Below are 27500 nucleotides of genomic sequence, written 5' to 3' on the forward strand. Positions count from 1 at the left end.
ACTTTCCACTGTACCTCCACCCCTTTCTCTCTTTCTTTCTCTCTTTCTTTCTCTCTCATACCTCTCCCTCCTTCCTCTTATCCCCTTCCCAACTTCAATCCACCAAACCATCTTCGATGGAATTGAAAACGAATATTTCCTTCGTTTTATCTTTGTTCCGCGTCGAAGTTTCGAGGACTTCAAATGGAACACTTTCGGTTCTCCACGAGTAATGTGCCAAATCGTAGAGCCGAAATTAAGTGCTCCTTCTTTCTTTTTTGTTTTTTTTTTCTCCTTTTTTCCCTTGTCATTTGAGTATTCACTGACCTATCAATATTTTCTTTAATATATATATATATATATATGTATGTATGTATGTATTTATGTATGTGCATGTATACACATGCGCGTATCAAAAAATGTGAATAATATGAGACGATATACATGATAAACAAAAATTAAATAAAGATTTTCTTTTTTTTTTATCATACGAGAAGTTCAATGGTATATGTATTGACAATTGTCAATTTTATGTAAATAAAAAAGAAACAACTCAAAGTACACATACGAATGTGTATATATATATGCAAATGAAAAAATGAGAGTAACGTTTAAAATTTAATAAAATTCATAAAATTGATTGGCCCGATCGTACGATTATTGAGAAAAATAAATAAGAAATATTGGTCTATTTCGAATGTACATAGGTAATGAAATGTTCGGTGCTAATTTTTTTTTCTTTTTTCTCTCCTCCCACCTCGACGAAAAGGGACGCACAATTTTGGCGGTCTGTGTCGTTGGTGGATTTCTCGAGGATGGTGGGGGAGGGGGGCGTGGGGAGAAACACGTCGATTAACGTTGAAAACAATGTGCTTTTGCCCCTACCAGGAAGGTCCTTTATTAACGGCAGTCCGAAAAACAGGAAATTAGTGAGGCGCGGCACTGTCGCGCTCCAGTCGATAATACGACGTTCGACTCGAACACACAACCGTTATATATTCCCCTTCTCCAAATGCTTAATCATAAATCGATAGTCGTCGTGACGCATCGAGCTTCGGGACAAAACGTCATACTCCGTCCTTCTACCCTCTTCCTTTATACGATCCTCAAGGAATCCATCCCTCTATTCATCTACTTTCACATTTTATTTACTCCAACACTTTATGCATAATATGATATTAATAATAATAATGATAATAATAATAATAATGATAATAATAATAATAATAATAATAATAATAATAATAATAATAATAATAATAATAATAATGATAATGATAATAATTTTTACCAGCACGAACGTATACTCGACGAAAGGAAAAAATTTTCTGACATAATTTTTTATGACACCGAAGGATGAAGAAGGAGAAAAGAAAAGAAAAGAAAAACATTAGAAATCAAGGATTTATTAGATCTCATTAGAAATCGCGATAGAAATAATCATAGAAGTAGAAATGTTTTTTTAATGCGAGTGAATTCCTATGTCGGCTCGAATAAAAGTTGTATCACTTTTTAAAGGGTTTTAATTAAAGAGGAAAGCTCGAGGTATGATTTCTCGAGATATGATCGACACGATTATAAATTTAAATCGATATGTTTAATATCGCGGGTAATAGGAGAGGGTAGGAGGGAGGATGGCGGGAGAGGTCATTGGTTGAGTTTATATATTGCGGCGATCACAACGTCCGATGATTTATAGAAATGACTTTGTAGAAAATATTTTTATTGTCTTTCAAATTAATGATTATTGATTAAAATTAAAAACATCTCAGTAAGAAAAAAATCTTACGTGAAATAATGCATTTTACTTCCTAATATTTATTTTTTATCTAGAAATAGATTGTTACGATATAGTTATTAGAAGAATGTATACAATTCGCGTATAAAAGCGAAGAAAATCGAAGAGATATTTGAAATTGATCTAACGTGTCTCGTAATGGAAACAAATTCGATTCGAATAGTTTATACATGTGTGTGTGTGTGTGTATGTGTGTATGTATTATACATACATACACCCTCCCACCCCCACATACACACACACACACACACACACACACACATATATATATATACACATACATCGATTCGGTTTCTTCTCTTAGAAGACTCCTGGCCGAGTTTCTGAAGCAAAGCTTTGCAACAATTTTTCCCCTCTGTCGTCGATATTTTTTCTCTTTTTCTCTCTCTCTCTCTCTCTCTCTCTCTCTCTCTCTCTCTCTTATTCTTTTTAACGACGTCGACGTCGTACGGAAGAAAGGCGAGCGATAAAACTTCGAGTCGGTGAATGAAAATTCAATTTATGTCTAGATTTTACAACGCGTGGAACCGAGCGAGAGAAGCCATTATGCGGTAACTCGGCGAGCAAAGTAGTCGTTATAAGCCGGCCGTGGGGTTCAACGACCGGTATAAATTAAAGCGCCGCTTGGATTTCAATGTCACGGCCTTGCTCAAGGCCACGGTACTCGTAGCAAAATCAACGGTACATTTCTGCCGCTTCTCTGACAATAAATCGTACAAGCTGACTCTCTAGTTGCATGTAACTACGTCTACACAATGTTCCTGGCACGTCGTTAACCACCAAGATTAAATGGCCGAACTTTCTCGCTCTCTATTACAATTCAAGTTTACCCCATGAATGAATATTTCGATTTTTCTACTACAAAAAAAAAAAAAAAATTAGAAATAAAAAAGAAAGAAGGAAAAAAAGAACGAGGAAAAAAAAAATATATATATATATATATACGTAATCACGAATAATAATTAATAATCATTTATATGCATTCGCCATTGAATTGAAATTTGTTTGTCGTTTGTTATTTTCAAAGAGAGAAAGTAAAAAAGAATTTAAATAAAACAATCTCTTAGATATAAGGATTGTAATATGACATCTTGAAATATCTTACTTCGAATGTTTTTTTTTTCCTTTTTTTTTTTTTTTTTCTTTGTTTGGAAGACAATGTATTTGTATTTAAATAACTGAATATATATATATCTTTTTTTTTTTTTTAATGGCTAAAAGAAAAATGTATGAAAGAAGAGATGTTGTTGTTGTAGCATGTGGTTAATTGTTAAAAGAGGCAACATTTGATATGGTGTTTTCAGCGTACTGGCCACGAGGAGATAGCGCAGCTTCATCTCTTTTCGGCGGGATGCCTGGAGGCTACGGATTGGGGGCACATCACTTACCGTCGGCTTATGCCATTCTTGGCCGTGGGGGTTCAGCGCCTGGTTTTGGGGGTCACACACCGGCATCCGCACCACCACCACCCCCATACTCGCACAGTAGTCTCGGTACTCTCAGTGTGGCTGCCAGTCAAGCTGCGAGTCTGGGTAAATAGATTTTCTCTCTTTCTCTTTCTCTTTTTCTTTTCTCCTCTCTTTTCAAGCTCGTCAACAACCATCAAGACTTTTTTTATAATCAAGGAAATTATTTTTACACTTTTCTATATTTTCTCGAAGTTTCATTGATAAAAATGAAAAAAAAAAAAGAATTAGTAACGTTAGCGTACTTTAAAAGATAAAACTATGATAAACCTTCGCTTTATGAGATCACCACTGACGTGAGATTTTTATTTAGAAAAATGAGAAAGAAACGAAAACAGAAAAAAAAAGTGAACGTCAAAGTTAGCCGAGAATATGTTAAAGAGATAATTATAATTATAATATTGAAAATATTCGAAGAAGATAAGAAGCTACGGAGATAGGTAGAAGTTCGTGGAATATATTTTTCAGGTATAACTCCTGCTAGTGCGGCATGGTGGACAATGGCCTCACATTTAGCGGCACAGGACTACCTCGCGAGATTGCAGGGTGCGACAGGACTCCCAGGTTTTCCACCTGGCGCGGAGAGTCTTTTACCGCCTTACCCTGCTTCTCTGTTGAATCCCCCATCCCTTTCATCCCACAAGTCTACCAAGTGTAAGTAAAACAAACAAGAGAGAATCTATTTTGCTAAGACGATACCTATGATGATAGTGGTCGATAACTTAATTGATAATTTACAGTAGATGTATACTTTATTATGTAATATTTAAACCAACGATTTGTTCATCGAATGATAATTACAGCTAAGTCGAGCAAGAGTCACAAGACACCGGCGAGCAGCAGTAGCTCGACAACGCCGAGTATGACGAGCAGTAGTTTGCCGGTGTCGAGTCAGGCCACGGTAACACCAACGCATCACAATACCTCGGCAAGCAGCACGCCAAATTCGCAAACGAACGTTGTCAGGTAAATCGATTGACCCTTCACACGTGTGTTCCATTAATTTTTCCTTTTTCTTTTCTTTTTTTCCGTTTTTTATTTTCTTCTTTTCTTTTCTTTTTTTTTTTTTTTTTTTCTCTTTTTTTTGGGCCCATTTGAAACATTTGTGACACAATACGAAAGAGAAACAAAAGGAGAAAAAGAAAAGTAAACAAAAGAAAGAGAAAACGTTAGGACGAAAGAGATCGTAAGATAGAAAAGAAAACGAAAAAAGAAAGAAATAGATAATAGATAAGTGAAACGCTTAGAATAATATTTCCTGATTTTCTTTCACGCTTCGCTGCGATTACAGCAGCTCTGCGAAGGAAGGAAGGTGAGGATTATTACGATCTCGATTTCTTAAAATGATTTCAATTTTTCACACACGTGCCAAGCATAAATGTATATTTAAATGAAAAAGGGGGAACGTTCCTTGGTCGCTTACTATATGAATGTTGTTTTATTTGTTTAGCGATCCTAGCAGTATATTGGGAGGTGTGCGTTTGCCTCCTGACACGGAGATCATAAAGTATACCTCGAGTATAGTCGGTCCAAAAGTTCCTGGTACGACGAATCGTGGCAGGAAGAAGACGATCTCTTTGGATACACCGAGTGTCAGTGTTCATCCACCGGCGGTACCTACGTTGAGTGCTCATCAGACGAACACAACCTCGTCGTCCTTGATGATGGAGCCAAGAAAGTACAATCGTACAGGGGTAAGTTTCCATCTCTCTTTTCTTCCTTCTTCTTCTCCTCCTTTTCTTTCTCTTTCTTGTTTTCTGTTCTCTCTCTCTCTCTCTCTCTCTCTCTCCTTTTTTTTACGTTTTCTCTTTTATGAAATTCGATCAATCCGTAAAGTGAATTTCTGGTCAGAAGACACGAAAACGTCCGATTTGATTGTAGACCGAGTCGAACGAGTATCGAGAGTCCGTAGATCGCGTGGAGGTGATCAAATTACCGGCCCACTCAACCAATGGCTCCGTATTGCCAGCACCGTCGGCGTACACCAGTGGTGGCAACAACGCGACCAACTCAAATGACTCTGATGCTCCATTAAATTTATCCCTTAAACCTGCTACGACGAGTAGTAGCTCGCCGATTTCCGGCAGTCAGCCGCTCAGTCAGCTCAGCAATTTGAGCCAATCCCTGCTTGCCTCTGATCGGACGTGTGAGTATCGATCATACATTATCATAATCGTTTTATCATAATATTATAATAATTATTTTTCTTCGATCCTTTCTGTAATAATTAGACTTTAACTTATTGGTCATAAAATTTTTCAACTCGATTGCCAATCTATGATTATTAATTAATTAGCGAGACGAAAACCCGGACCAAAGCCGAGAAGAGTGCCGCAAAATTCGGTACCAGTCCCTGCCTCGCCTAGTCCCTCATTGGCACAATTATTTGCCGCTGCGGATTCGCCGCAGAGGCCGAGCAGCGGTAGCGAGGAAAGCGAGAGTGCCAGTACGACCCATCACAAAGATGGTCGTCCTCGTAATCTTGGTCGAGGCGTCTCAAAGCCGAAGAAGAACACTGTCGCGTCTTTGCTCGCACAGAGCAGAGCATTGGGCATAAAGCCCACGCCAACGTTGGATCCTAGCGTGCCATTGTCACACCAGGTCTCGTTGTTGAGGTCGAACATTCTTGCTGCACAATTGCATGCCTCGGCAACGGGCCAGGTTGACGACAAGAATCAGGTAAAAATCGATGCGTTCCAATTGCATTTCTCTTTTCTTTTCTTCTTCTTTCGTTTGTGACTTTTGTTCTTTTTTTTTTCTTTTTTTTCTTTTTTTTGTTGAATCTCGATTTTCATTTCCCACGTTAAGTTCGTTGTTATTTGAGTTTTTATCGTAAAAAAAGGGGGAGAAAAAAAACAAACAAAAAAGAAAACAAAAAAAGAAAAGAAAGAGAAGAAAAAAAACAACTTCATGTCCATCAGAAGAGCCAACGCTACTCTCTAGGCTGGATCAACGGGATCTTTAGTTTCTTTTCACTTTTGATTTCGCACTAAAATCATGCTCCCTATATAGCGATCTTTACAGGAGAAGATGAAGAACAAATTGCTGGAGGCGTCGGGCGAGGAAAGCAATATGGACGTTACCAGTGAAAGCGGTAGCAACACCGACGTCGTCACCGACACAGACGACGATAACGCCGAGGGTACGCCCAGTGCAAAGAGAAGAAAGCTAAAGCCAAGCGAAAGGGACCTGCAGATGCCCTTGGAACGTGGTTGGAAACGAGAGACTGTTATCAAGGGACTAGGAAAGACTGGAGTTATTAAGGGCGATGTGTCCTATTATAGTCCCTGTGGTAAAACGTTTAGATGCAGTCCCGATCTAGTGAAGGTAAGTCGAAATTTATAAAAATTATATTTGTCAAAGAAATAGATTGATTGAAAAGTGGAGGAAAAGTCATGTGAAAGTTGAACGATGAAATAAATAAATATATCGGTCGTATATTTACGGTATTAATTGGATGTTTCCAGTTTTTGGAACAACAGAATCCCGCCGAGCTTACGACAGCGAACTTTTCGTTCTCGTCCCGTCCATTGGTCGGTGAGTTTCTCCAACCGACGATGGGTCTGGCCGAGGCAGAGTTCGTAAGGCTCGGTGCTCAAGAGGTAGCGAGACGTCTCGAAGAGCTCAGAGCTGCCGGTGGTTTCAGGGACATACGAACTAACAATCAATACGAGAGAGACAAACTGGCATATGCGAAGAAACTCGCTAAGGAGGAGGCACAACGGCACAAAGAGCAGGCCAGGTGTGACGAAAAACTCAATCGACTTTACCCTACTTATGTCGTTTTAATAATTTCACTTCATGAATCGTCGTTATGTTAAAAATCTCTATATGAATCATGATTTATATAACCTCGTATATCGTAACAGGCTCATCAAGGAACAAGAGAAGACGGAACGGCAAGAGGCAGTGAGGCGAGAACGAGAGATTAGAAATCAACAGCTCCTCGAGGTAAGTCACAAACTGCTACTGATTTACTTTCGAGTTTCTTTCACGTTTGTCTCGATCTTGTTGTTTCATTCACAAAAAACTGTTCTCTTACTCTATTTGGGATACCTACGTTTTTTGTATTTTGTCCATATGTCGTGCGTGTCGCATGCTCTTTGTGTGTTCCATATTTATATATATATATACACCATTTATAAATATATCTATATATATTTATATATATGTAGATATATATATATACACATATATATACTCTATTTATATATATATACGATTTCCTTAAATGGATATTCTTCTTTAAGGAGACTCTTTTATACTCGCATATATCCCCTTGCCCCCCCTTCTTACTATAACCACCGCCGCTGCCACCACCACCACCACCACTACCACCACTACCACCACCACCACCACCACCACGAACGACCACCCCAAAAAACCCCCTTTTCTTCGATCGACCCTCTAGAATATTCCATCGTCTTTCCTAAATAATAATAATATTAATAATAATAAAAAGAGAAAAAAGAAAAGAAAAAGATAAATGAAAAAAAGAAAAAAGAAAAAAGAAAAAAAGGATAATATACACGAAAAAATTATATCCACAGCCAGTACCAAAAATCGCTAGCAATAGTGACAGGAGAATCCAGCATGCCTTCCTCTCCTCTCTAAACTCGATTTTATCGTTTTATTTGTCTGATTTCATTCTTTTTTTTTTTTTTTTTTTTCCCCATAATTCGTTGTTAGTCTCGAACGTTTAGTCGTGTTTAACGAAAGTCATGTGTGCTGCATCTCGCTTATTTCCGTCCTTCGCTCGGCAAAAATCGACGTGGCCGAGCGAACCGACTGGATTCATTGGTTTTATATATTAAGACGAACCGTGCAGCTTTTATAGAGAAATATGAAAGTGGAGACACGTATATGTGATACTGATTTCGATATCTTTACAATCCTATCTTTCTCTCTCTCTCTCTCTCTCTCTCTCTCTTTCTCTCTCTCTCCTTCTCTCTCTCTCTCTCTCTCTCTCTCATTCTCTCTCATTTTCTATCTCTCTCTTCACATATCTTTCTCTACTCGATTAATATTTCAAGAAGAGTGAAATTGAATGAAATTTTTTCGTGAGAGAGCAATTCCCGTTGTTCGTTTTTAATTTTTTTTTCTTTTTTTTTTTTTTTTTTCTCTTTTTGTTATGTATATATATATATATCGGAGATGTCGAAGGTAAAGATGTCGATGTCGGATACGCAAAGAATAAAGAGAGAGAGAAAACAAAAAAAAACAAAAAAAGAAGAAAAAAAGAAAAGAAACAAAGTCTCCATAATTTTAAGTTTCTCGAAAGATTCAATAGATATACGTATATATATATATATATTATACATACATACATACATACATAGGACGGGGTTGCGTCGAAATTAAATCCTCGACGTATGGTCCCTTCGTACGTCTTGAATTAAGATACACGCATCCCCCGCGTCCCGCCCCCCGCCAGCCCTTGCCCTCAACCCCCAACCCAACCCCCCTTTGCCCCCGACCCAAACCCTTTCTCAAACCCCTCTTCAATCTCGTGCTTCTTCTGTACGCTGTAGATACCTTATAAATGAGACGCTTTTCACGGATATTTATTTTTCATAGATGAATTTTATAAAGAGTAGTTCGATTAAGTGGCGTCAACAACAAGCGAAAATCCTCATGCATTTCGAAGTGTCGTTCGGCATTGCCAAAAGGGCCGGTCAGTTTGCCATCGACATTTCAATCCTCGAATAAAAAGTTCAATATGTATGTATATATATATATATATATATATATATATATATATACACATATATATACATACATACATAGATATACGTATATGTATTTATATATATATATAAATAAATACATATATATATATATGTTTATCTTTGGTCGCGCTTGCTCTGATCGTCTGAAAAATATCACCATTTATTAAAAATGATCGATATATATATATATATATATATAGGTAGTTCGACTATTATATCGATATTCAAAGAAATAAGAAAAGATTCAATCGTCGGAGCATTAGCAATATCAAAGATAAAATAAAATTGATGATTACCCTGTGCAGAAAATAACATTAGGATGAATTATTTTTTAATGCGGGGTTTCTTGCTTCTTCTCTTTTCTTTTTTTTTTTTTTGTTTCTTTTTTTTCTATCTCCTCTCTTAAAAAAAAAAAAAAATGAACAAATTCGTACGAACGAATATCGTTCATGGCATTGTTCATGTTAGATCAAGGGTTTTCTGCGCAAGGTCGCCGAAAGGTTACAAAGTAATACATGCGCGAACGTAGAGTTGTTAAGAGTTTACAAAAAAGAAAAAAAGAAAAAAAGAAAGAAACAAAAACAAAAAAAAAGCAAAGGAAAAAGAAAAAGAAAAGCCAAAACAAACAAAAACCAAACAAAAAAAAAAGAAAAAGAACAAAAAATCCACTCGCGATAGCCATCCCAAAAATCACCGATCGATGCTCTTGTAAACCGCAAGCGAGATATTACATCCTCTTTCCTTATTTCCAACGCCGTTAACGTCGCCGAATCTTCCCTCCCCCCTCTCCCCCACTCACTATTACTCTCATTAGTTCATTAAACACCTACCCCTCAAGAAGCATTCACACACGCATATCCACATTCACACTCACTGTACAATTCACCGTCTCCTTACACGTATACCACACACGTAGACCATGCAAGGCAACAGAGAGAGAAAAGAAAAACAAAAACAAAAAAAGAGAATGAAAGAAAGAAAGTATTTAACGAACAAACCAATAAAAAAAAAAAAAAAAGACATTAGAGAACTATACCTATACATATATACATATGTACATATATATATATATATATATAAAATAAAAAAATTAAAAAAAGAATATATATATATAAAAAAATAAAAAAAACAAAGACGAGAAGAAAAGAGGAAAAGAAACGCCGATAAAAGTGATCAAAGTTAGCTACGTCAGATTTGATAATTAGCTGAATGTAACGGAGTAGGGGTGCCCATTATATCGTTTATATAATCGATCCTAATCGATTCTCTCTAATTTCCTTTCTCGGTTCTATAATATCAAAATCAGGGAACACCGAGATTCATCCCTTTTGCCTATGAATTTAACATTTTAACCGCAAGCTGATACGTTTGATCTCCATTAACAAAGTCCCCGTTTAACCAGAGTTTGCCTCGTGATACTTTGTTGTCGGATGATCGTGATTGAAAATGATCGAACTAATATATGCATTAGTGTATGTACATTGTATATATATTTATATATATATATATATATATATATATATATATATATATACGTATATAGATCTATCGTCATATAGATATCTATTTATATTATGTACATGCATATTACGAGAAGTTTGCTACCAACCCGTAGCTGTGAAAATGTTGTTGCCTATAGTTGCATATGGCTGCGTCGTTTGTTAGAGAGACGTCTTTGATTTTGGCACGCGCGTCAAAGCCATGGTGGACGACAAAATTAAATGTTAGAGGGAGTATCGATTACGATTATCTCGATGACTCTAGAGAATTTTTTTTTTTTTTCTTTTTTCCTTCTTTCTTTCCTTCTTTCTTTCTTTCTGTCTTTCTTTTTTCTTTCCTTTTTTCTTTCCTTTTTTTCTTTGCTTTTTTTCTTTCTTTTTTTTTTTTTTTCTTTTTTTTCTTTTCTTTTCTTCTTGTCAAATATCGTCCACCCTGGTTACACGAATCGCCGTAGAGTGGACTCGAATCGCTGAGGAATGAATTTACGCGAACGATCGTTTCATTTCATTAGATTCGGAAGCTCTTTTCTTTTTTATAAACGTAAAAAAATAGTATTAGAAAAGATTATTTCGTCTCATCGATGATAAGTTCACCGTACGTGCGAGGAAGTAGGACGGGCAAGCCATCGCATGAACAACATCGAACGTGACCGTTTCTAAAGAGTTTTCCACCATCCCCGCCGCCCCTCCCCCACAATTTACGAGAAAAGATAATAGTTAAAGAAAAAAAGAAAAAAAAAAAAAAAAAAAAAATAAAGAACGGAAAGAAAAAAAAAGATAGAACGAAACTCACACGCTCGTGTGCCCAGCGATAAACGACGCCGATGGCCGTCGAAGCTGGGACGAGTTCGTGAGGTATCGTCGATTAACGCGATCGATTATTTTGGGCATACCTGAAACGTGAACGAAAACGAAAACGCAGGGTCGAAAGAGGCTCGCGTTCACGATCAAGCAGAAAATGAAGATCATCCAAGAGATCGAGCGTGGGAAGAGCAAGAGCGACGTTGCGAGAGAACTAGGTCTGGCTAGTAGCACCGTCGCGACGATCTGGAAAAATCGTGAGAGCATCGCCGAGAGCTGGAGAAATCGTGACATGATGCAACAGCAGCAACAACAACAGCAGCAACAACAACAACAACAACAACAACAACAGCAGCATCAACAGCATCATCATCAGCTCCATCATCAACAACAAGTAATAGATCAGGAAGAAGCTATACTATTGAAGAAGCAAACGCTATCTTCCGTATCTCCGGTCGCTTTGAGCCTCTGCTCGGGTACGTCCCCGTTGACGAACTCGAGTATATCGAATTTGAACGTCCTACCGGTAACGACGACGACGACGATGAACGTCGTACCGACGACGTGCATCGTCGGTTCGACTAATAATTCGAGCGCTATCTCCCCAACTACACCTCTCATGTTGACGTCTACGAGCAATTCGACGAATATCTCGACTAATACAGCGACGATGATGAGCAACAACAACAACAACAGCAATAACAACAACAACAATAACAATAATAACAACAGCAATAACAATAACAACAATAACAACAACAATAGCAGTAGCAGCAGCAGCAGCAGTAACATCAATCATGCTACGATCATGTTAGGCGGGGCACCACCGACCGCCACCGTCGTCGCGACGGCTCCTCAAGTAAATTCCCTCCTACCCTCGGCTACGGCACTCCAGCTGACCGCCAACAACCCTGTGAATGCTGCCAACGCAGTCATCAACGCCGCCTCAAACGCAGCCGCAGCAGCAGCAGCCATCGCAACACTCACGGCTCTCCCATCGACCTCCTCCTCTTCTTCTTCATCTTCTTCTTCTTCTACCTCCTCCTCCTCGTCTATTTGTTCCATCTCGTCCACCTCGCAACAACAACAACAACAACAACAACAACACCAACAACTACTACTACATCAACAACAACAACAACAACAACAACAACAACAACAGGCCGTCCAACCGACGACGCCACCCTCCTCGACGTCCACCGGTACCGCGACGATCGCCGTTCAACCGGACAATACCCAGCAGGCCCAGACCCAGACGCAAAGTGGTCAGGAACTTCTGGAGGTAAGATGTCGTATGAGACGATCCCCCCTAAACCCTTAAATCTTTCCTTCCGTTAATCCTCCTATATCCACCGTTCTCTTTTATCTATCTGTCTATCTATCTATCTTTCTTCATCATCATCATCACCACCAATCTTCCTTCCTTTCATCCATCCATCCATCCATCCGTCCGTCCATTCATTCATTTATCCATCCTTTTTAACCACCCTTCTTTCGTTCGACGTGTTACTAAGAGGTAAGAGACCTTGATTACTGCATCCCCAGTGGTATCTCTACGTCTTTCATATCCCTATCGACGAGGTCGATAAATTATTGACGTGATTCGTTTGTTCGTTCGTTCGTTCGTTCGTTCGTTTGTTCGTTGTGAAGATTAAAGAAAAAAATAAATTAAAAAAAAAAAAGAAAATCAATAAAAAATAAAAAAAAAAATAAAGAAATGGTAGGTTAGTTTCCGTGTTTGGACGAGAAAAGTATAGGTTTTTTTTTAGGCTCTTCCATCCTAAATCTCGGTATCCCTTACCCCCCCCCCCCATACCCACACCCACCCATTCCTGACCTAAAACCTCACCATCACTACTACTACCACCACTACTACCACCACCACTATCACCACCACCGTCACTACCACCGCCATTACCCCGTAGAACTCTCTCTCCTCTTATCTAATCCTAAATGTTCTCGTGATTTTTTCAATCCACGAATGAAGGAGACAACGATGCTCGAGAGTTCGCGAACGAGTGTGGCTCGAGAGCTCGAGAGCGTCGAAAGTACCGGAAAAAGAGGGAAAAAAAAGTAAGAGAGAGAGAGAGAGAAAGAGAGAGAGAGATAGATAGAAATAGAAATATATATGTAGAGAGATAGATAAAAGATAGAGAAGATTACTCAATTGAAAGGTGAACAAATTTTTGATCGATCGATCTCTCTTTCTCTTCTTGATCTCGATCTTGTTCTTGTCAAGGAGATCGGTACTGTTGAACGCTAAGCTAAATCTGTTTGCACGTATCAGCTTCATTTATGTTTCAAATAGTTTTTAAGGATTCACGATCGCGTAATGTCGATATTACACAAATCTTTTCTTATTGTTTTTGTGATTTTTTTTCCGATTCTTTTTTTTTTTTTTTTTTTCTTTTTACATATATGTACTATCATTTTTTTCTTTCTTTTTTCTCATTCTTTCTTTCTGTTTTTTTTTTATTTTTCTTTTATTTCCCCCCCGCCCCACCCCCCCCCTTTAAATTATTGTTTCTTCTTAACACATGCATATATTTTAATAGTGGATTTCGAGCGAAAAATTCGCGTCATATAGTTGCATGCACGTTCGTTCATCGTACTTTTGTTTTTATCTCGATGATATCATTCAACTCTCAAAATCAAACGAAATAATCAAGTCTTTAGGATAATTTTTAATATTCTCATATCGTCCATATCTCCGTCAAACGGAGAGGAACTTAACGAAAAAAGAAAAAAAGGAAGGAAAAAAAAAAATAATAAAAAGAATTGAAAAGGAAAAAAAAAAATTGCAGGACATACACACGATGCCCCACGTATACACGCGCATACACATAAACGTTATGTGTATAACGTTTGATTGTTTTGATAAATTTTGTCAAATCGCTTAGGAACAACGATGATGATCATTATTAAACGGGATATTACGTCGTGCGAGTTCCCTTACAAATTCATTTTAATTTCAGATCGACTTTAGTAAGTTTGCACTTTGAAAAATCGTATTATCGATCATTTGCGACAACCTCACGATACTGTGGAAAATAAGATCGAGATAAATGAAAAAAAAAAAAAATAAAAAATAATAAAAAGAAAAGGGAAAAAGGAAAAAGAACAAAAATCGATCGATCGTTCGATTTAACTTCTTATCGATTTCTTGTCATTGAAAATCACGTTCAGGCCGGAGATATCTCGTGAAACTTAGTCTTGACTAAAGTCGATTTTCTTGTTCGGACATCACAAGTGTCATCCATGCATAAAATGAGACTCGCGCGACGTGAATACCTGTAAGTGTTTGAAGAAGAAGAAAAAAAAAAAAGAAAGAAAAAAAGGGGGGGGGAGTAGAAATCATCGTCGTTGTAGAACACACGTCGTGATCGCGAGGAATGTAAAAAAAAGAAAAAAAAGGAAAGAAAAAGAAAGAAAGAAAAAAAAGATAAATAAATAAAAGGAAAGAAAAAAGAAAGTATAGCCAAAAAAAAAAAAAAAGAAAAGGAAAGAAATGTACAAATTAGATAAAATTAAACGCTGGCGATAATACGTAGGCACGATGCGTACGATAATGTATGAGAGAAAAAAAAAATTAATCGAGTATATATATATTTATATAAAAAAAAAAATGTATAAATATATATATGTATGTTATTTATTTTTTTTTTTCAATAATAAGTGATATATATATATATATATATATATATATATATATATATATATATAAATATATATACACATAATACATATATATGTATATCGACTGTCGCAAACGCTATCCTGTGCCTAGCTTCTCCTGTCACTATGAAAAATAACAGCTAGCTACATGAATTATCCAGCATGCCATGTTTTTTCGAATTTTTTACCTGTTCTATACAACGAATACACGTATACTACTTATATATCGGAGAGTAGGCTGTGTTTCAAAAAAGTAAAATTAATCATAGTATTATTAATCGTAATAATAATAATAATAATAATAATAATGATAATAATAATAATAATAATAATAATATAATAATAATATAATAATAATAATAATAATAATAATAATAATAATCAAATAATAATAATCAATAATAATCAATAATAATAATAATAATAATAATATTAATAATAGTACAAATAGTAAGCTTCTCTCCTTTCTTCTCATATTTTTGAGAAGCCGATGAGCACACTCTCTCTTTCTCTCTCTCTCTCTCTCTTTCTTTTTTTCTCTTTCTCTTTCTCTCTCTTTTTTCTCTTTCTCTTGTATCTCTCTCTCTCTCTCTCTATCTCTATCTTTCTCTCTTTCTCTCTATCTTTATATCTTCCTATCTATCTCTCTTTGTCTTTGTTTATATCTTTTCGGGGTGGATATGTTATAATATAATATTCGTATATACGATTGTTCGTTTTCACGTACGTTTCTATTTACATATATTATATTATTACACATTTTTATATCACTATTATATATTATCTTCTCTGATGATGTTCCTCGTATTTTTATCTATTATTCGATTTAATACCGTGTATATTTATGAAGCTTTCAGCGGTAGCGTATTATATATATACATATATATATATATATATACATATATATAAAATGTTAAATAAATAAATATATATATATATATATATAAAACACCAATTATTATATTAATGTGTATAGTTAGGCGAGTATTTGCTTGGCCCCTGCATGCGCGCTGAAATTTCACTATCTTCTTTTCTACCTCTTGTTCCTATTCTTATTCTTCTATTCTAATTCTATTCTTTTACTATTTTATTTTTTTCTTCGTTCTCTTTATTCTTTCTCTCTTTCTCTCTCTTTCTCTTTTTCCTTTCTCTCTCTTTCTCTCTCTCTCTCTCTCTCTCTCTCCGTGTAAAGTGGTGTTGGTTTACATGATAATTAAAACCTCTTTGTATTTTGTAGTACTACTTTCGTGTGGCCCGTTATATATTCTTCTTCTTCTGGTTTTTTTTTTTTTTCTTTATTCATTGAATTATTTGTTCATTTATTCTTGTATATTTATTTTTGTACGTTTATTTTTGTGTATTTATTTTTGTAATTTATTCCTTTATATATAGTAATATATATTATATTATATACTAATATATATATACTAATATATACTAATATATATATATAATAATATATACTAATATATATTATATTAGTATATATATATATACTAATCCTTCTTTCTTTTTTTTTTTTCTTCATTAATCGTGCCTTTGATCCTACGCCAATAGAGATCTCGCAAAGAGACACATTCGTATTTTTCGCAAAGGAAAATCGAAAAAAATTATCTTTGCGTTTTCCAATTGGTTATCGCCGATTTCGAGATATCAAGAAAGAAAGAAAGAAAAAAAAAAAAAAAAAAAAAGAAAGAAACTGATCCTTCGATCATCGTCTTTTACGATCGCATGCCTTCGCCAAATCCTACAAAATCTTTACGCACGAAATTGTTCTCTCGTTACTTACTTATTTATTTATTTATTTATTTATTTATTTATTTATTCATTTATTTATTTATTTATTTATTTACTTTTAAATTCATCGCGATATATCTCGTGTATATACGTACATGCATACATACATATATAAACGGCTATCGAATGTATTCGCGATAAGGAAAACAGCTGATCCCCAGAGTGGTTGGAGTGTCTCTCAGCTACGTCCGAAGATACGAGTCCGTCGTATTTAAAACATTCTCGAGGCACGGTTCAAATGATGATGATGATGATGATGATGATGATGATGATGATGATGATGATGATGACGATGATGATTACAATGGTAAAGATAATTGTATGTGGGATCGAACGATCGGATTTGTTAGATGCTTAGTAATAACTCTTTAATTTCGTGTTTTGTAGTAATCGCGAACGCTTTTTAGACACATTTATCCTCGATTCGCGCGATTAAAAATTTTAAGGAAAAATAATATAAAAAGAAAGAGAAAAAGAAAGGCGTGAAGAATTTCGGTACGATTCGGCATCGGTAGAGACGAGAGCGATGAATTTAAAAAAAAAAAAAAAAAGAAAAAGAAGGAAAAAAAGAAAACAAAGAAATTTAATCGCGATTAGAAATTTTCTCGACTAAAAAGAAAAACGAAAAAAAAAAAAAAAGAAATAAGAAATAGAAAACGAAAGAAAATCTTTTCAGTATATTAGGTCTTCTTCTTTATCTTACATGAGAAAAGAAAAAGAAAAATTACGAAAGACAAAGCAAAACGAAACAAAAAAAAAAAAACGAAACAAAACAAAACAAAACGAAAAAAAAAAGAAAACCAAAAATTAAAAAACAAAACAAAAAATTCCAAATTATTATGGATACGAGTGACGTGTGTGTGGCGTTGTGCGCAGGCGCGGAAAAAACGGCAGGAAGAGGTGGAGAAGATCCGACTGGAAGAGCAACAACGAAAGCAACAGGTAATTCCATATAGAGCGTTTTTAGGATAACAGAAACAAAAAAAAAAAAACTAGAACAGACGGAAAAAAAGAGTGGGAGTGAGGAAGAGGGTGGGTGGATAGGAGGGAGAGAGGGGAAGGAAAAAAACAAACGAGAAAGGATAATGAAATTTTTCATTGGAATTTTCTCTCTCTCGCTCTTTCTCTCTCTCTCTCTCTCTCTCTCTCGTCTCTCTTTTACTTTCACGATTTAGTTTTTATTATATTAATATTTGATTTAATTATCGTTCATTTATTCATTTTCACAGGAACGCGAATTGAAGAGGCAACAGGCGGTGATGTTCAAGGAGCAGGTGAGTTTTTCTCGATTCTTCTTCCTTTTTCTTTTTTTTTTTTTTTCTTTTTTTTTCCACTTATTTGTATATTTTTTTATTTACACTCTTTTTTTTCTCTTTTTTTTTTCTTCTTCCTCTTCTTCAAAGGAAATTCTTCTCAATCGTTTCTTGGATCGTATCGATCGTGTCGTCGAAGAGTAGATTAGTGTATACGTATGCGTGTACGTGCGTGTACGTGCGTTATTTACGTGCGTGTACGTGCGTTACGTGCGTGTGTGCGTTTGTGTGCTGTGTACGGTGTGTGTTTTGTAGATTTAGTTCGTAATGTGTTTCGTATTCACTGCCTTAATTACCGTCTATCTATCTCATATTGCGCGTACGCTCATCGATTCGTATAATTTCAACGAATGATTTTGCGAAACGATCATCTCTCTCTCACTCTCTCTTTGTGTTTCTATTTATCTATCTATATACATATTATATATCTACCTGTATCTCTATCTCTCTCGCACTCTCTCTCTCTCTCTCTCTCTCTCTCTCTCTCACTTATTGATCGTATGTATATTTTATATAGTACATACATGGATATAGGTAATGAAATATTCCAACGTAAGTAAGTGCGATCGTACACACAAACTTACATGGACACGTTAATTTTCGTTCTAACTAAAATATCTATTTGCAAATATCATTTCGTACTGGTGTTATGTTTTTATCGATAAAATTAATTCCATCAAATATCATTTAATTTTATCCAATTAAGGATGACTGACATCGGACTTGTATTAAAATTTTTCATATATCGTTTCTAAATTCTTTCTTAAATTATTATACGTATCATTGTTGTATTTATCCTAAAATTTAAAATGAAAGGAAAGAAAGGGGGAAAAAAGAGAAAAAAAAAAAAAAATAAAAAAAAAGCAAAAGAAAATGAAAACGCGTTTGATCTAATGTCGCTGTAACATTTATTTATTTCCTTTCGCTTGCGAGATGAATTACGATCGAGAGATATTCACCTCCTCGCGTACGAAAAAAGAGAGAGAGAAAGAGTGAGAGGGGAATAGGGGGCGGGGTGACAGAGACGAAAAGAAAAAAAGAAAGATTAAAACAAAGAAAGAAAGAAGAAAAGAAAAAAAAAGAAAAGAAAAGAGAAAAAAAATGAAAGGATCATTAGTTTGAGAGTAGTCATGTAGTTTGAGCACTGGTGGACTGTGGATGTGTTTTGTGCCGCAGATGTACATGCAGGAGCTCACCAAGCAGCGCGAGATGCTCTACACCGTCGAGCTGGTATGTCTCATACCCTCTAGCCTAACAGAACTAATAAACGATCTAACGTTATAATACATATAACGATATTCTAACAAACTGAACTTATAAAGATATTTTAAACGAAATAATAAACGAAAGCACGAAAGTTGATTTGCCGCATTTTCATCTAGTTCTTTTTTTTTTTTTTTTTTTTTTTTTAATCGTTGTTCTTTTTTTTAAGTTTAACTCGCGTCATTTTTTATTTTTATTTTTTTTTCCCCATCGTTACGTTTTGTTTCATATATTATCTCATAAACAATAGATTTTTATTATAAATAAATATGTATATATATTTATTTATATATATATATATATATATATATATATATATATATATATTTCATTACATCATTTATTTGTTAAATGACTTTGCGCTAAGGCGATTAACTTTTTCGTGCTTTTTTTTTTAATTACATTGAGGAATAACATTTTTAATAAATACAAATTTTACATATATATTTTTATATATACATATATACTGTTATCAAAAAAGGGAGTCGAAATTTTTTTACATCGATTCGTCACGATACATATGTATATATGTATGTATGTCTATGTATACGATATTCATCGATATATATACATATACATACATTTATTTCTTTCTTTATTTATTTATTTATTTAGTATAGTTTGCACGGTTTTCCTTTAATTTAACGAGAATAGAAACGACGAGCATTTTGTGCGAAGTACATGACGCGAGTAAACGTAGTGATATCGTGATTACAGTTTGCATCCATCTGGCACTATACATCGTATTCAGTCTGCGTAGTCACGTGAAAGTATTTGGGGCGGTAGTAGATTTTGCTATTTGCCCGTGCGTGCAAAATTGTGCTTAGATTTAAATAAAATAGATAATACAATATATGTTATTATTTATACATACATACATACATATATATATATATATATATATATATATATATATATGTATGTATGTATGTATGTATGCATACAAACACATATAAGTTCATAGAGACACAAAATATTACATGCATACATACATACATACATACATACATACATACATACATACATACATTCATACGTACATGCTTCTTAAATTCGTCCCTTCGAGAAGATTATTTTTTCAAAATTGATTATTGCTTTCATTTTATTATTTCTTTTTCATCGTGTTCCGTGTAAGAAAGTCCTTATTTTTTTTTTTTGTTTATAATCATGGAAAATCATAGGAACGAGAAAGAAGGAGACAACACATGGCTTTGGTCAGAGCACTTGAGAATCGTCGTAAGATGGAAGAGAGAGAGAAAAAACGATTGGAGGCAAGAGCCGAGAGAATAGCCACGAAAGAGAAACGTGCAGAGCAAAGGAAGGTTGAGATGGAATTGATAGAACAGATTAGAAAACCCGTCGAAGACATGGAACTGACAGGTACCTTCGTATTTTATAATTAATCAATTTACGTTATCTAACACTTTGTACTATTGTTAAACGAGAATGATAACAAATGTTATTACAGATCACCGAGCTCTGCCAGAAATCAAGAGAATACCTGGACTGAAATTATCGGGACAGGCCTTCGCCGATATAGTCATGGTCTTTGAGTTTCTTCATAATTTTGGTGAAACTTTGGGTTTTGGTGAGATAAATTATTAAAATCTCAGATAAAATATATATATATATATATATTATATGTGTATGTATGTATGTTTTGTAATGTAACATTTTATTTCATTTGAAGACATGGAATCCCTACCGAGTCTAAAGAGTTTGCAATTGGCTCTGTTGAACGACGAAGAGGCCGAGGAGGAAATGCTTTCTGTGATGACACATCTTTTGGTGTGTGCTATCGAAGACCCAGGCATTCCACAACCAGCAAGACATACTACTGGCCTTGGACAAAGTTTAAGACAGGCTGACATCACTCATGCTAATATCAGCGAGGTTCTAAGAATTTATCTTTACGCGAACGCGACCGGTGAGGTGAAGGCTCTCACGGGAGTATGCCTGGAACGTGAACGTGACAAGAGATTTGCCGATCATCATCAGAACGGTGGCGATTATGCCTCGACGTGTTCGGGCAAGAACGCTCAGTTCTATGAGCATTTGCACAATAATGAAACATGGAAAATGTCAGAGAGGTTAAGAGACAAGCCATTCCTTGCACTTAATCCAACGCACAAGGCACAAATGTTAGCGTTCCTTTGTAACGAGCTATTGCAAAATAAGGCTGTGATTAGGCAAATCGAAGGTAGCCTGGAAACAGTGGCTCAGTTGAGAAAGGAAAGATTCGTTTTGGATACAAAGATCAGAAAGTGAGTTTTCATTTATACGTTTCGATCAAAATCAAATTTGTTTAATTACATGGATTATTATACATGTCTCTTTGTATATTATTTTTAGGCTTAGACAATTACATAGTCGTAAAGTGAGAATGGAAGCGGTTGGGGTAATAGTGAATAAAACCGGTGACACGATCACCATCGAGAAAAAAGAAGTTGACGAGGAAGGTAATACAACGTCTACGGCGGTAGGTACAACGCCTACTCCTGATGAGATTCATCACGAGGACGAGGTCGAGGATATGTCGGAAAACGAGAGCGAAGGAACGCAACCTGAAGAGGTAAGGGTTCACTCTTTTTCCTATAAGACGAATCATCTCGTTTTAGTCCTTTTTAAAGGATCATAATATCTCGTTGATTCAGGAGGAGGATAAAAATCTGTCAGGCGAGGAACTCGGCAAAAAGTTGGATAAACTTTTAAAGCAGTCGGAGGAACAGCTGCAGAAACTGAATAGCTCGTCTAAGCAATTACGCGCTCACATATTTGGACAGGACAGGTATTGGAGGAGATACTGGGAATTGGCGTGCGCCGGTGGTATATTCGTCGAAGCTATGGAAAGCGCGGAACCCGAGGTCTTGGAATTGCAAGCAGAATTAGACGAAAAGTACAAAGATATGCCGGTTGAGGATAAGACCGAGACGAAACAGGAGGATGGGAAACCTAACACGGAGAATAGAGAGAACGAAGCACCGAACGAACCTATGAAGGATGAGAAGAAATTGAATGTGAACCAGGATGAGGAGGATACGAAATCTCAACCTAAGGATAAAAAAACCGACTACGAGGAAATTAATTGTAAGAAGGAACCCGTGCAGAATTGTGGCTTGGATAACACGGATAACGTGAAGGAAGAGAGGAGACACGATGGTGACAGCATGATGACCGATGCGAAGACCAACGTGACTTCCGAAGAGATAAAGCAAGAAACGGAGATTGTCAAAATGGAGGTCGACGTGAAGATGGAAGAGCCGAAAAAGGAAAACGAAGAAATGGACGAGGAAATGCCGAAGCCAGTCGTCAAGATGATGGAGGATAAGATCGTCGAGACGATACCAAATGGCGACAAGTTCAATCACATCAACAATCTCCACAACGGCAAGGAACTCAACGGCACATTCATTTCTAGTGAGTCCCTATTGACCCCCGTCGAGTTGTACTAACGAAATTAATAATTAATATTAGTCATGTCGATAATTACAGACAACAACGCCGAGCCCAACTGGTTCTCGATTTTACCCCGAGAAACTTGCGATACACCTGGACCTAGCACGAAGCAAATATTTGGAATAGCCGAACCAACGGAACTCAGGATACCAGTTTTTCCACCACCAGCTAGTCCGAATTACGATAGATGCGATAGTCCTGCGCCTTTGATACTCACCCAAGATGAAGCCGTGCAGCTCGAATATCTCAAAGTACATGGATTACCACCTCCTGGAGAAGCCAAACCAGTATCGAAAGGTAATACGTTAGGATGATTTTTTTTTCCTTTTTTCTTTTTTTTTTCTTTTTTTTTTTATTAATCTCATTCATTCTAATCGACGTTTATCCCTGATAGACTTACGGTATGGCTGGTGGAGAATCACGGACGTTGACACGTTCCAAGAATTATTAGAACATCTTCATTCACGTGGCGTTCGTGAAAAAGAATTGAAACGTACGACTTGGGCAACGATGGAATCGTTCTTGGCTGTGACCGGTAGGATCAACGTTGATCCAGGTAATGTCGGAGCGACCGAGCTTCAACCAGAACCCGACGAACCCGATACGCCGATTCCAAAACCGGATCATCCTGAAAATTGGAGCGAGCAAGTAGCATTGCGCGTCGATGCACAGCTTCTCGAGCAGGTTGAAGCTTTGGAGGACAAGGTTGCTAATGCCAGTATGCAGGTCAAGGGATGGAAACTTCCTCCACGGGCTGGAACCGAGGAGGCTGATGAAATCGAAAAGTTGAACGAAATGGAGAAGATCAGTGCGGTTGAACAGGCAAGGCAAAGGTTACTCTCTTTGGAGGCAGCCATCGAAAGGAGATACTTGAAACCACCATTAGGAGTTTGGTAAGAATTTCGAAAAGATCTTTCTTTTTTTTTTTCTTTTTTCTTTTTTTTTCCAATAAACAAAAGACAAGAAAATTATTATATGTCGATATTTTTTTTGATTATATTAGCACGGGGGATCCAAATCTGGCGGCACTGAAGGCAGAACAGGCAGCCGCTGCCAACGCCAACTCGAACAATTCGGATCAGAGTAATCAGGCACCTATTCCGCAAGAAGAGACAACACCCAGAGGGCTGAACAACTGGCGAGAAGCTACCGCACGTGCTCACACATCGGCTCAGCTAGCCATGGCGCTTTATATGCTCGAGGCCAGCATCGCTTGGGACAAGAGCATCATGAAGGCTGTGAGTCTAACACCAGCTAGAAACTCGGTCTGCGTCAAGCTACGAAACCGCTGCGTCTCACTCAAAGCTACCACTCAGTACAATCAACTATTGACTACTTCTCAGACCTCTGTGGGTATTCGCACTAACTTACTAACCGAATTGTCCTTTTGCTTCCTACCTATGTCTTTCTCCCCTTTGGATTCAATGAACCACACGAAGCATGTCTGCTTCGAAAAGAGAAGAAGACATCGATTATGATTAAACTTATAGAACGAATATCTGCTTTTTTCATCTTAAAAGGAAAAATTATCAAAATAAAAAAGAAGACACTTGATTCATTTTAAACTTGTCGTTCGAGATTTATCTTGAATTATGTCTCGAATATGAACATTAATATTCGTATTGCAGATTTCATTGTTTATATAAATAAATAAATTATCAATATACAGTAACGCAATATCGGGAAAATAAACATATATAGTATTTGCATTGAGGTGAATTCTATGTTTTTTTTTTTTTGTCTTTTTTTGTTATTATTTGTGAATACTTGTAAAGTGCAAATTGAAGTCTATCATGCTCGCCTTGAAAAAAAGAAAAAAAAAAGAATAAATGAAAGTCACATTGTAAAAGAAAATCCATGCAAGTATGTGCAAGGAAGGTTAAAAGTAAAAAATATATATATATAATTATACACACATATATATATATATATATATAATATCCAATGGTGGTCAGAGTCTAACGTAACGGTAGCATGCAAAAATTAATGCCGCTTGATATATTAATTTTCATTATAATCGCCTTTTTTTTCGTATTCTTTATCCTAATTTGCTCTCATTAATATATATATTTTAAAAAGCTTTTTCTATATACATATATACATATATACATAGCGCGTAGAGTGATCGTATAAAACGTTAATATGCACTTTTTTTTCTTTTTCATTTCTTTTCTTTTCTGTACTTTTTCTTGTCTTTTTTTTTTTTCAAACGTTCATTTAATTTAATCGGTATAAATATACATATACACACACACACACACACACACACACACACACACACACATACCATACACGTCTCGTTCTCTTATATATAGCCATTGCGTTAATTTGAAAATTGAGTTGCATACGCTTGACATTTATTTTAAATTAACAATATTGTGCCTGTGTGATTGTACGCTTATGTGCTACTTTGCTGGATTATATTTGCTATTTTTATTAGATTCGAACGAGCAAATTACCGAAGAGAGAGTAGAAGACCGTCTAACGAATAAGAAACATATTTTCTATTCGTTAATATTATCCGAATTGCGCGAGCAGAGGATTTCTTTCTCTTTCTTTCTTTCTTTCTTTCTTTCTCTCTCACTCTCTCTCTCTCTCTCTCTCTCTCTCTCTCTCTCTCTCTTTCTCTATCTATCTATCTATCTATCTATCTATCTATCTATCTCTTTCTTTCTGCAAATTAATTCCTATTTCTTAAAAGGACAAGTATCTTTGTGTTTCAGAATTGCCAGTTTTGCCATAGTGGAGACAACGAGGACAAGTTATTGCTTTGCGATGGCTGTGACCGCGGTTATCATACTTATTGTTTCCGTCCAAAAATGGAAAACATTCCTGATGGTGACTGGTGAGTTTTCGAGAAAAAATCGCTCGGAACTGCAAACAAAATGAAAGAAAAAAAAAAAAAAAAAAAGAAAAAGAAATAAAAGAGAGAGAGAGAGAGAGAAAAAAAAAAGAAAAATAATCTCGTCAATGAAATTTTGTATATATATCGTATTTGGACCGTGTATCATCCAATGCGTTTTATCTCTCTTATTCGATTTATTCAGGTACTGTCACGAATGTATGAACAAAGCAACGGGAGAGCGTAATTGCTTGGTATGTGGAAAAAGGGTTGGAAAAAATTTGGTCCTCTGCGAGCTATGTCCTAGAGCTTATCACACCGACTGCCATAATCCGGTTATGCCAAAAGTGCGTAATTTCATTTAATAAATGATTGAGATAACAATATTCTATTTTATATATTTTATATATATATATATATATATATATATATATATATATATATATGTATATATAATCATACGTTTTTGTTCGATGATTTCCATCCCCTCACCCTTCTCGCCCTTCCTCAAATTCATTCGTTTCCTTATGAAAACTTTACATTTCATATTTCAGATGCCAAGAGGGAAATGGTATTGCTCGAATTGCCACAGTAAGCAACCAAAGAAGAGAAATAGCAGTCGAAGAAGTCATACCAAAGGGGGCGGCACCAGAGAAAGTGAAAGTTCTGATCATCCACCAGCTAGGTGATTACGTTAAAACCAAACAAACATTGTCAATTCGCTGATTTATGACATTTTATATATATATATATATATATATATATATATATATATATATATATATCTATATATATATGTGTGTATGTGTATATATATATATACATATATACACATATATATATATGAAGTATAAAGCAAAACAAAGTAAAAATTGAAAAAAAGAAAAAAACGTAAAAATAATAATTAATAATGATAATAATAATAATAATAATAATAATGATGATAAATAATAATAATAATAATAATAATAATAATAATAATAATAATAATAATAATAACAACAATAATAATCATTATCGTCATCGTAATAATCATAATAATAATATTCTACGGAATCATGATTTGATATAATATTCAACGAATGCCACTATTTAATAAACGAGTTTCAAAACATATGAACTATATTCTGCATATGTATATATATGTGTGTGTATGTGTATGTATATGTGTGTGTATATATATATATATATATACACACATATACATACGTATGTGATTATACTGCTCTCTCTCATGCGATTATCGTTTAGATCCTCAGTTCGTGTGACGGTAGAATCGTTTGCTAAGTCTTTCTAATTTCAAATGATTTTTTATTTGCATACAGGGTGTTCTACGAGTACAGTATAGTGTGCGAATGCGGTTATCGTGTTGTGTGTATGTATATATATATATATGTATATATACATACATATTAGGGACTTCATAGAATGATCATTTTTCTCCTGTTTCTCGTATGCGTGCGTGTCTGACTATGGTATGACATCTCTTCCTCCTGTTCCGTTGGGACACCCTGTACTGTCTGTGTTGTGTTGCTAGCGTGTTATAGCAATCGCTATGGGGGATAGACATTTTCTGAGAATAAAAAATCTAAAAGTGTTTAAGGGCTATCCTAAGGTCGTATGGTCGCACGAGAATTATATGTAATATGTATATTTAAAGAAAAAAATAAAAGAAAAAAAAAAAGAAAAAAAAAAAGAAAAAAAAACGAAAGAAAGAAAGAAAGAAATAAAAAAAAAAGCTAAGTAATAATAATAATAAAAAATAAAAGAATTAAATGTACATGTATAAATAAAATAGAATAAAGTAAATTAATGAAAAATAAAAAAAATAAAAATAAACTGACAAAAATGTCCAATCGAATATATATATATATATATATAT

General features: G+C 35.4%; 1 protein-coding gene across 16 annotated transcripts in view; it reads left to right on the forward strand.

Annotated features, from left to right (window-relative positions):
• The window catches only part of LOC124424310 (bromodomain adjacent to zinc finger domain protein 2B-like), a 130428-nt gene that overhangs the window by 95139 nt on the left and 7789 nt on the right, over window positions 1–27500 (forward strand). For 3 of the 16 annotated variants that reach the window (XM_046963247.1, XM_046963177.1, XM_046963186.1), the window contains 25 exons: window positions 3082–3309; window positions 3712–3897; window positions 4047–4209; window positions 4535–4555; window positions 4694–4937; window positions 5125–5389; window positions 5540–5922; window positions 6256–6570; window positions 6711–6985; window positions 7113–7194; window positions 11394–12554; window positions 17621–17686; window positions 17974–18018; window positions 19234–19287; window positions 20502–20700; window positions 20789–20908; window positions 21011–21584; window positions 21673–21892; window positions 21975–22737; window positions 22795–23073; window positions 23171–23669; window positions 23780–24125; window positions 25500–25621; window positions 25824–25965; window positions 26173–26303. In XM_046963247.1, the coding sequence (XP_046819203.1) occupies window positions 3082–3309; window positions 3712–3897; window positions 4047–4209; window positions 4535–4555; window positions 4694–4937; window positions 5125–5389; window positions 5540–5922; window positions 6256–6570; window positions 6711–6985; window positions 7113–7194; window positions 11394–12554; window positions 17621–17686; window positions 17974–18018; window positions 19234–19287; window positions 20502–20700; window positions 20789–20908; window positions 21011–21584; window positions 21673–21892; window positions 21975–22737; window positions 22795–23073; window positions 23171–23669; window positions 23780–24125; window positions 25500–25621; window positions 25824–25965; window positions 26173–26303 (6883 nt within the window). The remainder of the gene's footprint in view (window positions 1–3081; window positions 3310–3711; window positions 3898–4046; window positions 4210–4534; window positions 4556–4693; window positions 4938–5124; window positions 5390–5539; window positions 5923–6255; window positions 6571–6710; window positions 6986–7112; window positions 7195–11393; window positions 12555–17620; window positions 17687–17973; window positions 18019–19233; window positions 19288–20501; window positions 20701–20788; window positions 20909–21010; window positions 21585–21672; window positions 21893–21974; window positions 22738–22794; window positions 23074–23170; window positions 23670–23779; window positions 24126–25499; window positions 25622–25823; window positions 25966–26172; window positions 26304–27500) is intronic. The other 13 variants (XM_046963214.1, XM_046963300.1, XM_046963204.1 and 10 more) reach the window with 13 other exon arrangements.

Source organism: Vespa crabro, chromosome 1, assembly GCF_910589235.1.
Source record: "Vespa crabro chromosome 1, iyVesCrab1.2, whole genome shotgun sequence".
NCBI lineage: Eukaryota > Metazoa > Arthropoda > Insecta > Hymenoptera > Vespidae > Vespa > Vespa crabro.